The sequence below is a fragment of the Typopeltis vanoorti genome, chromosome 10 (assembly GCF_054136105.1).
Source record: "Typopeltis vanoorti isolate ZY-2024b chromosome 10, IOZ_Tvanoo_1.0, whole genome shotgun sequence".
NCBI classification, from domain to species: Eukaryota; Metazoa; Arthropoda; class Arachnida; order Uropygi; family Thelyphonidae; genus Typopeltis; species Typopeltis vanoorti.
In genome coordinates this window covers 35,184,406-35,198,802 of record NC_143558.1, presented here as the reverse complement: position 1 = coordinate 35,198,802, position 14,397 = coordinate 35,184,406, and the positions used below count along the sequence as shown (strand labels likewise).

The 14,397-nt window shown below is 34.6% G+C and overlaps 1 protein-coding gene across 2 annotated transcripts in view; it reads left to right on the top strand.

Annotated features, from left to right (window-relative positions):
* The window catches only part of LOC150102334 (uncharacterized), a 48,237-nt gene that overhangs the window by 19,495 nt on the left and 14,345 nt on the right, over window positions 1-14,397 (top strand). For both annotated transcript variants that reach the window (XM_090398922.1, XM_090398923.1), the window contains exon 2: window positions 307-480. In XM_090398922.1, coding sequence (XP_090255048.1) covers window positions 315-480 — 166 coding nt within the window. In that variant the 5' untranslated portion in view covers window positions 307-314. The remainder of the gene's footprint in view (window positions 1-306; window positions 481-14,397) is intronic.

The following is a 14,397-nucleotide window of genomic DNA, read 5'->3' as shown; positions in this document are numbered from 1 at the left end:
ATGTGGAACATTGTCTCTGCATGAAAAACAATTCTGCCTCTTAGAAGGTCTAATAATTATGGAAAGAAATAATTTCATGCAGATGAAAATATTAATATGAATTCCAGTTTAGAGGCTTAAATGAATTTAACTGCAAAAATTTTAACATATATAGTAACTGATATATGAATCTATTAGCATATATTATGCGTGTATTTATTGAATGATTCTTATGTATTATTCAATTGCTTGCACTTATTGTATTGCTGTTATGTTTTATTATAAGATAATAAAATTGCTGATAATTCCATGAACTTCGTATTTCAGAAAAAATCATGGCTCAAACAAAAATTTCAAGACCGATGAAATATCCTTATACTTTTACTGCCAAATTTGTACAATTTCCCCATAGGTACTATTTTAAGCAAAGTTGGCTGTTTCGCTATTGGCCATTGGGATGGTTAGCAAGCTTTCCACTTTTTGTTTATATCCATAAAAAAGGTAAGTTAAAATTAAATATTTAATGATTTATAATAGTAGTGAAAAGAATTTTATTCTTTATTCTTTTTACATGAAAATGAAAAAAAAAAAATCTATTATATATATATATATATATATATATATATATATGGGGAAGGGGGTATCCGGAAAATTTCTGATAAGCACCTAGAACAAAAATGATATTAAAACAATTGATGTTACCACAAGAAAGAACATATGAGGATGAAGGTAACCTATGTTCTTATATCCTTGTAAGACTATAAGAACATAAGCTACTAGTATGTTTCTTTATAGCAGTTGCTTTAATATATGATTTTTGTTCTAGGTGTTTATCAGAACTTTCCATACCCCCATCATGCATATATACACACACACACACACACACACACACACACACACACACACACACACACACACACATATTCAAGGTGTCCCATAAGTCATGGAACATACCATAGAATGGGGCCTGTTTTTGTGAAGTAACTGCATTAGTTTTTTCGTATCACATAAGTGCCTTCCATTTTCAGCTTCACAAGATGGGTTCTTTCTACAGAATGTTGAAGACTATCCTCCTGTATATATACACACACACACATATATATTATGAGAACAAAATGTTCTCATGATATATATATATATATAATGAGAACATTTTTATACTATAGGTACATTAAAGGTTTGATTCTGTAGCTTAGTTGGTGTCCTTTAGTTGCAAAGACAGAGTTTCGAATCCTGTTTAGCAGGGGCGAATTCTCCATGCTTGCTGCGCAAGCTCATTAATTGAGAAAGAAGTAATATTTATTTGTTAATAAATGCATGCATTTATAAGCATTCCATTTAGGCTTTTATTTTTGTAGACAGAAGACATCTTAAGCTTGCACAGCAATAATTGAGCTTTGCATTGTTATCAAAGGCTGATGCGTTCTCGTCTAGTCAAAGCTACCTTGGCTTGCTTCGTTGTCGGAGCTTTCAGGTCCTCGCTGCAGCAGTGTGATTTCATGCGTGTGCATAGTCATTTCCGCTCCCTTCATGTCGTCTTAAACACAGGCCATACACAGTCAACGTAGCTCTAGCCAGTGAGCTTCAGCCAGCCTTTACAAGTGTGCGTGTTGCTTGGGAAAATTAAGTTACAACCAACTTTTTATGATTATGTTATTGACCAGTTCATAAAGAAGAACCGTAGGGTAGAATTTGTATTCAAGTAGCTAAATTGAAAAAGATAGAATATCATTTGTAAAATAAATGTTGTATTTGTATGATTAAATGTACATAAATTTCTAAATATATAGTTTTAAATGGTCTAATTCATTATTCTGCTAATCAGACTTCAATCACACCTCTCACTGCCTAAATGGTAACAAGAGCAAGCGTGAATTTCTAGACCATCATTCGCCCCTGCTGTTTAGGATGTAAAGAACCTTTATAAGTTTATTTTCAACTGATTGTGTTCTCATATGGAAGTGGCAGAGTTTCACCACAGAATACATTATAGGTTTGATTCTGGCCATTAACTAGAGTTTTTGGCATTTCCTTTTACACTCTTGGGTTTTCAGTCCTACAATTCAGAAAAAGACATTTGTAGAGAACACATTATTTCAGGTGGTAATGCTACTTAGTTAGGAACACAAGATATTTCCTCCACAGCTTATTTCTTTTTTTGCAGCTCCAGCTTAATGATGATATTCATCGATTTAACTCTCACTGGATTTAAATGGATGATAGAATGTGATGCTAGGTATGCAGTCTGTCATTACTTCCTTCAAACACTCCTTTACCGCTTTCCATGCACTATTGACATCCAGCCCTTGCAGTTTTACATGCCATGGCACCAATCCAAACAATCTCCTAAGCTTGTCATACATACCAACCCTGTAATTTGACATATATTCTGTCGGAACTGAAAATTCCACATTTAACCACCTTCAAGATCAAGACCATATGATCACTCACTAACTTTTGGCAATGTAGTTATATTTGTTATAGACAAATTCTCAGATGCAATTACTAGATCAAGCACTCTCGAATGCCTAGTATGCGAACAGTTATCTGTCCTCTTATCATGCATTAGAGGATTATGATAACCTACCCATACAATATTTTGAACTTATAGCATGCTAGTACTATGTTTTCTTAAGATAATCTGGAATTCTGTTCTAAGGACCAGTATAAAAAATGCAATGTTTACTCGTATAAACAGTCATGGGTGGATTATGCTAATATAAATGTGTGTTTTTTAGGCTGTGAATTCAATCTCTATATACTGAAAGTTAAGTGCATAAATTATTATTATGTGACACCTCCAGGGAGTCCAAAGACTCATCGAAGGAGGGTGTAAAAATAGTCATAATTTAAAATTTTGAATATTTTACAAATTGTTTATGTTAGTACATTATACTTTTGGTTTCATAGCACACATTGTCAACAACCTTGCGATGTATCCCTTATTGATGTTATTTTGTCAAAATGAAATGTGAAGTATTTAAAAAATTTATGTACTTACTGGATTTGGATAGTTGTGTTACTTTCAGAAATTTTATTGTGGTTTAAAATTATCAAGTGCTGTGTTTTGTAAAGACATTCTCATAACACTAACGGAGATGACATTATAGATAACTTCTTGCTTGACACTTTCATGGAGTGCGCATGCTCGCTGAGGAGTTTGATGGGTGATTGACAGCTGACAGAGAGAGCGCATTCAGTATCGAGGTAACAAAAGCAACAAGCGAGTGTTCGGTATCGAAGTAATGGGGAATAAACAAGGGAGAGCTAATGGAAGTTTAAGAACGCAGGCGGAGGAATTTTGTTCTTACGAAGTTTATTTAGTTGTATGTGACAGTGGGAGGAATATTGATAGAAGATTCCGAAAAGGGAATTGTAGAATTGTGAGCCTTTAAAGTTGAAGAGTTAAGATTGTAAATAAGTATTGATAAATAAAAGAAAATATTGCAGTTGGCGTTCTATAGGAATGTTCAAGGAAACGCTGATTGAAAATTTCATCAGTTTTAAGGATGCTGGATCTATCTGTTATTTCTACTGGAAAAGGAGATGGAATTTAGCAACTTGGATAAAGCAGTAGAAGAAAGCTTTTTTTGCTGGTACAAAAATTAATAAAATTGAATTGCATGCATGAGGTAAGAGTACTTATACTTCGGTGAATTCAGAATATTTTACTTCAGAGTCAGGAGGAATAATGTGTGCTACACAAGGATGATGAGAAGAGATCCTATGGAAAAGAAGAAGAGAATCTTATATCTTTGGAAAAAAGGCCTTAACAAAGAAACTGACTGTGAACATTTTGTTATTGTGTAAAACAAAGTGTTTAGTGTAGTAGATGTGATTAAGTATATGTTAAACAAACCAGTAATAGAATGACTCAGAGAATGGGTGATCTGCAAAGTGTAAGTTTATTTTAAAAGGCCTTGGATCCAGTTAATTTTGTAGTTAGTTGTGTAATTTTATTTGAAGTGTATATTTTGTTTTTGTTTTATTAAATGTGTACATTTTGTATTTGGTCTTGAGTCAATGATTTTTTGGATTCTGAAAGAAACAGTTAAAAGTCATTGCACCAATCTGAATTGAATCCTTGTGCATATAAATAAAAACTCTCGGAAATAGAAATAATCATTATAGAGAAAATCTCATAACAAATGAGGATTGATAAAAATTAAATAATAAATAATCCCTCTTTGTAACAAATAGCTACAGAGAATCTAATCTCATAACAAAATGGTGCAGTCGACTTCCAGGATTGGTTGTGACTTAACTTTTTATTTTAGACTCCAGAAAGTAAATCTTGACTCAAGTAAAATGGCTACAGGAGAGTAATTCTAGTTGTGAAGTTTCTTTAGTTAAAGATGAGAAATTTTTTAAGTTAGTTAATCCAACTTTAGTAATACCTTCTTTCTAAGGAGATAGTAGTGAAAGCGTAGAAACATTTTTTAGATATGCAGAAAAAATTAGATTTAGGAAAATGGTCAGATTTTCATTTGTTAATTATACTTCATAATAAATTATTGGGCAAAGCCAAAACATTCTTAAATATCCCCTTTACTGAGAGACACTGACAGTTATGCGACATTTAAAAGTTTGATAATATCAGAATTTTCAACTGTGGGAGAATTGAGGCCTAACATTTGGAAAATTCATCAGTTCATTCAAGGTAATAACGAGTCTGTTTCAGAGTATTACCAAAGACTTTGGAACACTGCTCATAAACTTAATGTTTCATCTGAAGAGAAATCCTCTTTAGAATGGTTACTGTTTAATCGATTTAGGCATAGCCTTAAAGATAATTTGAAAGAAACAGCCTACAAGAAAAAGCTTAAAAATCTTGAACAATGTTTTCAAATTGTTAGGGAAAAGGAAGAGAGAGACTTAGAGATATATTTCATTCCACAAATAATAAACAGGTAAACTCTTTTCAGCATAATGAAACTCATTCTCCTAACATTGTGGCTACAGATAAAGTGAGTGAAGGAAAATTTCAAAAATTAAAAGGTGCTAAGAAAAAGAAACAATCTAAGGAAATTTCTGTAAATCTAACAGAAAATGTTCTAGAATCTGTGTCCAGGGTATAATCACATGATTTGGAAAAATTAGAGGAACTGAAAACATTTCTTAGTGAAGAAATAGAAAGACAACAAAGACCAATAGTACAAGGACAGGAACTTCTGTTTAAGATGATATCTGATTTAACAGTATCCAAGAATCCTACAGATAATTAATCTTTCTTTTGTAAATCTAATGGTATTGACAAGAATAAAACATCTCAAAGAAGATATGTTCCAAATTGTTTTAGATGTAAACCTAGTCATTTTGCTAAAGACTGTTATGTTAGGGATAAATGGAGTGAAATTTACAATTAAGACAGGGTACATGTGGAATTACTGGGCTGGTAAGTATGACAAGCTTAGGTGTGTGTGTGCTTGGCTCAGTGCCATGCCATGTAAAACTGCAAGGGCTGGATGTTGATAGTGCATGGGAGGTGGTTAAGAACTGTTTGCAGGAGGCAATGGTTGACTGTATACCAAGAGTCCGAATAATAAATCAAGTAGGGATTAAATGGATGAATAACACTATTAAGCTTGAGCTGCAAAAAAAGAAACAATTGTGAAGGGAATTTAAGGAGAAAGGTGACCATCAGGCGCAGGAACAGTATAAAGATCAGGCCAGGATGGTAACGAGGGTGGTAAGAAAAGCAAAAGCGGATTACGAAAGAAAATTGGCCATGCAGGCTAAAGAGAATCCCAAACAGTTTTTTCAATATGTTGCAAGTAAAAGGAAAAATGCTCATGGTAGAATGATCTTAAAAAATGCTGAGGGTAGGGAGGTAACCGAATCAGTCGATATTGTGGAATTACTGAGCGAGCACTCTGCAAGAGTATATCATCCAGGTGGTGACTTTGCAGGAATGGAAGAACCAGCAGCTTATACTGGAATTGTGATGAATGAAGTAGAGGTAACTAGTCTATTACAGAACCTCAATGTCAACACATCTGTGGGATTGGATGGTATACCAGCTCGTGTTGTACGTGAAGCGGCTAAAGAATTGTCAGTGCCCTTGACCATTTTGTTTAATTTGAGCCTCGGGTCTGGGCCAGTCCCAAATGGGGTGGAAAGAGGGGAAAATAGTTCCGCTGCACAAAGGTGGTTCCAAGGCTGCTGTTGAAAATTACCGGCCAATCAGCATAACAGGAATCATTATCAAGGTCTTAGAGAAAATAGTCAAGAGGAAAATACAAGATTGGATAGAAGAAAATGGGATACTGTATCGGAGACAGCATGGTTTTGTGAAAGGTAGGTCATGCCTCAGTAACTTGCTCACGTATTATAACACAGTGACGGCTGAACTGGATAAGGGTAATGGGTTTACAGTGATTCTACTGGACCTTGCTAAGGCCTTTGATAGGATACCACATGGAATTCTAATCAGTAAATTGCAGCATATGGGGATGGACATAGGGTTGGTGAGATGGATAGGAGGGTGGTTGACGGAGAGATATCAGAGAGTGGTTTACTCAGGAGTAGATCCACAAGACGGCCTGTGACTAGTGGTGTGCCACAAGGATCTGTTCTTGGACCACTGCTGTTTAATTTGTTCATTAATGATATAGGAAAGGATCTGAGAGGAACTGTTCATTTGTTTGCGGATGATGCGAAGTTGGGTAGGGCAATAGTGAATGCAGATGACGTCAAAATTTTGCAGGATGATTTGGATAGATTGGAGGTCTGGGCTAAGGAGAATGGATGTCAATTTAATGTGGCAAAATGTAAGGTTATGCATTTTGGGGTGAAAAGATTGGCGGCAGTCTACTGCATTGGTGGAACTGTGCTCCAGGAAATTGATGAGACACAAGATTTAGGAGTGTTGGTGGATAAGGAATTGAAATTTAGGGGACACATTGCAAAAGCAGCCAAATCAGCTCATCAAATCACTTGGTTGCTGAAGAATACGTTGACAAGCAGGTTATTGTTCCTCTGTATTGACCCTTGATTAAGACCCCCATCTCGACTACTGTGCCCGGATTTGGTCACCCAGGTTTCTTCTTGATGGGGAGGAGGTGGAGAGGATCCAGAGGCGAGTGACCAAGATGATAGCAGGTCTGTGGAATGAACCTTATGATAACAGGTTGAGGATTTGTGGGTTGCAAAAATTGGTTGATAGGCAGAGGAGGGGAGATATGATTGAGACATTCAAATTACTGAATGGTTTCTATAAAATTAATTCAGAAAATATTTTTGAGAACAGGGCTGGTTGTGGGAGGACTAGGGGACATCCATGGAAACTGGGCAAAAGTGTGGTTAGTAAAGGTGTTAGAGCTGGGTTCTTTACTTTTAGAGTAGTGAATGAGTGGAATGTGCTCCCTGAGTCTGTGGTGGATGCTGTGACAGTGAATGAGTGGAATGTGCTCCCTGAGTCTGTGGTGGATGCTGTGACAGTGAATGAGTTTAAGGTGAGGTATGATAGATACTGTATGAATGTCGAATAGTTGTGATGAATATGATTTGGGGCCTCCCTGGATGAGTCTAATGACTCCCTGGAGTTGCCCGTAATAATAGTAATAATAATAAATCTTGTTTTCAATATAAGAAATCTGAGAATAAAGGAAAAGCTGGAAATAATTATTATTCCAATATCATACTGGCAAGGACAGAAATGTCAAACTACTCATTAGACATGGGTAAAGCTAAAGACAGCTCAAACCCTAAAAGAGAGTTGGATGTAGCATTAGCTCCTTATGCTGATGGAGATTTGACAGTTCTACAAGGATTTATTGAAAATGTGCCTTGTAAAATCTTACTTGACACTGGTGCACATTTTTCACTCATTTCTTATAATTTGTGTAATAAAATTAAAACTCTAATTCCAAATATTTTAATTTTAAGTTATCCAATTAAACTGAAGGGTATATTTGAATCAGAAATTTCAACTGATAAGTGAATAAATGCTTTTATTTCAATTCCTTGTTTTCCTTTGAAAGTTTGTCATCCATTAATAGTTCTTCCAGAATTCTCTAATCCAAATGTATAAATAATATTTGGAATTGATTTTCTGAAACGTCATGCTTTTGCATGTAATTTTGTTGATGGTACAGTGTCCTTGTGTGGACTAGAATGCTATTTAGACAGGACATCAGATGACAAAGGAAAATTAGAGCAGTCTCCTGAAGTTTTTAAACAGGCTGATGATAATGATCAAAGTGTTTAATATTAAGACTAAAGAAAGATGAGAGGGAAAATATTGAAGAAATAAAAGAGAACTTAGTGCATAATTCAATGAAATTAGCAAAATACTAGTGAAGAAAGGAAGAAAATTCTGAAATTCTTTAAATCTGCATTCGAATTTTTCTCTGGTGTTTTCACAGAGGATATTGTTTCAATGTATTGCACTAATGTAGTAGAACACTCAGTGCAGATTTGTACTCAATCTCCTATTTATATTAGGCATTATCAGACTCCACTGAAATATATGGAGCATTTTCAGAAACTACTGCAAGAATAATTGAGAAGTCAAATTCCAGTAGAACAGTCCATTCATCTTAATTGAAAAACCAAATGGAAGCCTGAGGTTTGTCTTAGACTTGAGTTATCAATAAGGTTACAAAGCCTATTGATTTCCTTCTGTGTAAAATTGAGGAATTATTGATCTGTTTGGAAGGAGCACAGTATTTTACAAAACTGGATTTAAATTCTGGCTACTTTCAGATCCCTTTGAAGAAAGAAGACAGAAAATACTTTGCATTTACTACTAGATGCAGAAATATCAACTATGTAGATTACCACAAGGTGCAAGAAATCCTGCCATGTCATTCCAGTCTTTATTGAATTCTATCTTATCAGATATGTTGGGAAATGGAGTCAATTGTTTTCAGGATGATCTACTAATCTATTCAAGGGATATAGATAGCCATTGTAAAATCCTATGGAATGTTTTAAACATATTAGATGAAGCAAATCTATCTTTAAAGTGCTCTAAATGCAAATTTTTCTTAAAAGAAGTTCAGTATTTAGGTCATAAAATCAGTAGCAAAGGAATTATGCCAACTCAGTGAAATGTAAAAGGCATATTATCAGCTAAACCTCCAAAAACAGCTAGGCAAGTTCATAGATTCATTGGCATGTTAAATTTCTATAGAAAATTTATTCCTAATTGTTCACAGCTATTCAGACCCATAGTGTGCTTGACAAGGAAAGGTGTTAAATTCAATTGGGATAAAGCTCATGACAACTAAAACTGGCATTAACTAAAACTCCAGTTCTCGTTTATCCTAAATTTGGTGAAGTTTTTTATCTTTCTGCTGATGCTTCATTGCTGCTGTATTAGAACAGAAAGAAGATGATTTTAAGCCAGTAGCTTTTATTAGTAGAAAATTATCAGGTCCGGAATTGAACTATTCGACCTTAGAGAAGGAAGCACTAGCAATAGTTTTTCCATTGAGAAAATTTAGACACTTATTGTTAGGACAACCTATTAAAATAAGATCTGTTCACCAGCTTCTGTCATTCCCAAGTACTATGAAGGATAAAAATCAACACATAATTAGGTGGGCCCTGGAACTGCAGGAATATAATATTGATGTGGCTTATATTCCAGGAAAAAGAAATATACTAGCTGATTACTTATCTAGATCTCTAGGATCTGATGATGATGAATCGTCTAGGAATAACCATTTCAATCAAGATGAGGAGAAGTCTAAAATTCATGTTATTCATAAGATGAATAAAGAACAAGGTTCACTAGACAGCTAGACAGTGTATTAATTGTTTCAGAAGGTATAAGTCTTTTGCACCAGGTGATTTAATATTGTTAGATGTTAAATCTAATATAAAAAGGGTTGGGAAATTAGAAAGGAAAGCTTTGGGTCCATATAGAATTTTAGACAAATTTTCTCCTGTGAATTTTAGGATTCGAGATGTCAAAAATCCTAGTAAAATTATAAGTCTACACTCTGATAGGTTAAAAAGGTACTTTTTAGGGAGTATAAATTTTGTTATATTAGGAGACAATATGAATAAAATATTGAAAGATGAGGATTGTTTTTTTTTCCTAGTACTAATTGTGCATCTCATTCACAATCAAATAGTAGGAAAGGGAATAGTTTTAAAGTTCATAATTCAAATACACAGCAAAGAAGAAAGTTAACTTTGGATAAAACAAAACCTAATACAAGAAATTCCAGAAATCTCAGGGTACATAATTCAGATAATGTACAATGCAAGAGTGATGACAATCGAAAAGACATGGTTGAAATAATAGTAGAATATCATAGGTTAGTTAACTTAGAGTTAAATAAACCAGAGGAATATGAAAATACCTCTAATTTTAGTTAGGATAAGGAATTTAAAAAACACGTAGAATTTGATTCTGATAGTGATGATTCTGTAGATTTAGAACATCATCATCAAATTCCTGCCATGTACATTCAAGGAGTGTACAGGATAGTACTACATGAAAAAAATTACATCATTACTAACTTCCTGTCTACAATTTTCCTCCAAATCAGTCTGATACTTGTCAAGACTCTAACATTATCAGATCTTATATTTCTATCATCTAAGGCACTTTGTACTGTATCAATCCACCTATATCTTGGTCTTCCTGTGGGTCGTTTTGCTGCCAACCTGGCAGAGAACACTTGTTTTGCTAATCTTTCCTCTCCCATTCTGTTTAAGTGACCATACCACCTGAGATTAGCTCTGCTAACGCATTCCTGGATGCTGACAATGTCAAGTTCTTTCCTAATATAATCGTTTTTAATATGATATTGCCATTGATGACATCTGTTCATGCCTATAATCTTTCTCAGGAGTGTCCTATCTGCAGTCTCTAGTTTTTGGTCAAGTGTTTTACTCAGATCGATAAGTTAAAATTGATTTGAACACTGTCTTGTATACAGCTAATTTAGTGTTCTGACTAATTTCTCTCTTATTCCATATGAATTTATTCAGTTGACTTCCCACCATACCAACTTTGCTGATTCTGTTGTCTATTTCTATATTTAATTTACCATCTTCACTAAAAATCATGCCTAAGTAGCTGAAATGTTTTACTTGTTCCACAGGTTCTCCATTCACAACACAGTTGACATTTTCAATGATTCTGCCTATTTTCATTGTCTTTGTCTTTTTATTGCTGACCTTCATACCATATCTATAACAACAGTTATTCAATTTAGTCAGAGAATCTTGCAGAATTGTAGCAGATTTATTTAGAAGAATAACATCATCCGCATAAAGCAAAGAGCTGACATTAACATCTCCAATTTTGATGTCATGTTTAATGCCACTTTCCTTCATAATGTGTTCCACATAGATAATGAATAACAGAGGGGATAATGTACATCCTTGTCTCACACCAGATTTAACATTAAACCATCTTCCTGTACTTCCTTCAATTCTAACTGCTGACTCACAACTCAAATAAAGACTAAGTATTGCTTGATATAATGCCCCATTGACATCATATAACTGCAGCGTATTGAATAGCTTCTCTCTTGGCACCTTGTCATATGCCTTTTCCAGATCGACAAAACTTAAATACAGATATTTGTTATATTCCCATGCTTTCTCGACTATTTGTCGTAAAGTGAAGATCTGACTCTAACAGCCTCTATTTGGCCTGAATCAAGCTTGTTCTTCACCAAGCTTTTCTTCCACAATTCTTCTTAACCATTTCTCAATTATACTTACATAGATCTTGCCAGGAACACTCAGTAGGGAAATACCTCTGTAATTCTCACATTCAGTTCTATTTCCCTTTTTTATATATGGGTGCTATGAGAGCTCTACTCCAATCATCGGGAATTCGTCCCTCTGTCCAGGCTTTCTGAACTATGCAGTGCAGCAACTGTAAGACACCACCATACTTCAGCATTTCTGGTCAAATATCATCTACTCTTGATTCTTTCCACATTTCAAGCCTTTGATGGCTTTTTGTACTTCAAGTATGGATATGTATTCCTGACTGCATGCCTGGTCAGTGTTTTTTTACCACTGTGCTGTCACCACTGCTTATTTCATTTAGCAGTTTTTCAAAGTAATTACTCCATACTTCAAGGATATCTTTTTCTCCTGTTTTCATGTCACCTTTATCATCTCTAACTCCTTTTACAGCACTCTTTCCTCCATTCCTAAGCTTCTCCACAACAGAATATTTTACCACCTTCTTGATATTTATTTTCTATATTCTTGCCAAAGTCCTCCCATGAATTTTTTGTTAGCTAGTTTTACACAGTGTTTAGCATTCTTGCATTTGTCTCTGTATTCTGTAAGAGCACAAGCTGACTTATTTGCCAGGAACGTTTGATATGCTTTCTTCTTTTCCTTTACTGCCTCTTTAACTTTCTGTGTCCACCATGTAGTTCTAATTTTTCTATCCTTGCAGACAACTTCACCACATGCCTCTCTAGCTGAATCAATCAGGGCTTTCTTCAATGCTTGCCACTGAATCTCCAAGGTTTGATTCCTGTTCTCAAACTCTTTCATTTTTTCTTCAATAATCTGTGTGTAATTTAGTCTACAGTTCACATCTGAGAGCTGCTCAACCTTTATTCACTTTAAAAGTTTCTTACATGTTATTCTTTTCGATGTGAAATTAATTTTATCCTGCTCAAGACTAAATAGTGATCACTTCAAATTCTCGGTACACTCTGGTGTCCTGAACCAGGAAGAAAACATCACTATCAACAATAACATAGTCAATGAGACTTTTCTTATTCCTTGCTGCTTCTCTTCATGTGAATTTGTGCACATTTTTATGTTGGAACATGGTGTTATTAATAACCAGTCCATGTCTTGTAGCAGAAATCCAACAGATATTTGCCATTATTATTAGCTTCGCTATTTTCTCCAAATTTTCCCAAAATATTTTTGTATGCCTCACAATCATATCCTACTCTGCTATTTAGATCCCCAACAAGGACCAACTTTTCCTTTTTCATTGTGTCAGTTGCTTTTTCTAAAGCCTCAAAAAAAATTCCTCCACTTGTACCTTAGCAGAACCTTCTATGGGACCATAGGCACAAATAAGTCTCATTGTCCAGTTCCCCATTCTCATATTTGCCCACATTACTCTACTTGAGACTGACTGCCATTCAAGAAGCTCAGCCATGTATTTTGTTTTGTATACTATGGCTACTCCTTCTTTTCCTTGATTGTCATTGCCTGAATATAACATTTTGTATTTATTGCTCAGGAAGATCTCACCAGTTTGTCTTTTTTGTTTCAGTCACCCCTATTATGTCATAGATTTAGGGATGCAAAAACACACGTGTTGAACAGATTATTCCACTAATCACCAATAAAACAAAACTTGAACATCTCGATCCCTGCATCGAGGCCACCACCGGAAGGACACAGGTGCACAAGGAACCAAGCCACACGCTCTAACATAATTCAAATAATTTAAATGAAATATTTGAAAAGTACAGAAATTAGATTTGTAAGTATAATGAATTGGAAAATGTAAATTCCGAATTAACTCTAGCATCAGATGATTCTGAAAATAGTGATTCAGAGATTGTAATAATGATCAGAATGAATCACGTTATTATTTAAGATAAATTCCTTAATTATCTTAAATAAATAAATTAATTTAAGATAATAGGAATAAGCATTAAAAGTTTTGTTAGCTGTAAGATAAATATTTAGAAATGTAAAAATTAAAAAAAAAAATTCAGAGAAAGATGAAACTGATATAAAAATAGTCATAATTTAAAATTCTGAATATTTCAGAATTTTAAATTATGCTTGTACATGCCATCCAGTTGACCATCTGGATGGCATGTACAAGCAACATGGTTTACTTCTGTTTTTTAAATCTGCATGTTTTCAATAGTTCATATTAAACTTTATTTAACATTAAATATGTAACATTTTGGAAAGTATTTATTGCATGAGAACCTCTATGTAGTCTGAAGACTCATAATGGGAGACCCATCTGCTCAATATCAGTCATGCCTCTCCTTCAGTGTATTGACTGACAAAGTACTCACAACAGACTCGGGCAACCCATTCATACTCAGTCATTGTGACAGTCCTAGTCCATTTGCCTTTGTCTGGATTTTGTTCATATACTACTATTAGGCATCTGTCTACCAGCCACCCTCATAGCCATATCACCAGCTTCATATCCATCCCCATTTCTTTCAATCTGTTTAACAGAGTTTCATGTGGTATCTTGTCAAATGCCATTGCAAAATCCAGCTTTTATTTCTCACATGGCAAAAAGAACGCTGAGATTTCCTTTAGCTAATTTCTTTATCTTTCATTCCTTACTCTGCTGGTCTTCTCTTCTTGCTTGTGTCTTGTACTGCTCATATTTCTCCATAATTATGTAACTCCACAACATTTTCCTTTCCTGCAGCTCCTGCTTAATGATATTACTGATTGATATTACATCTACCTGATTGATCCTCC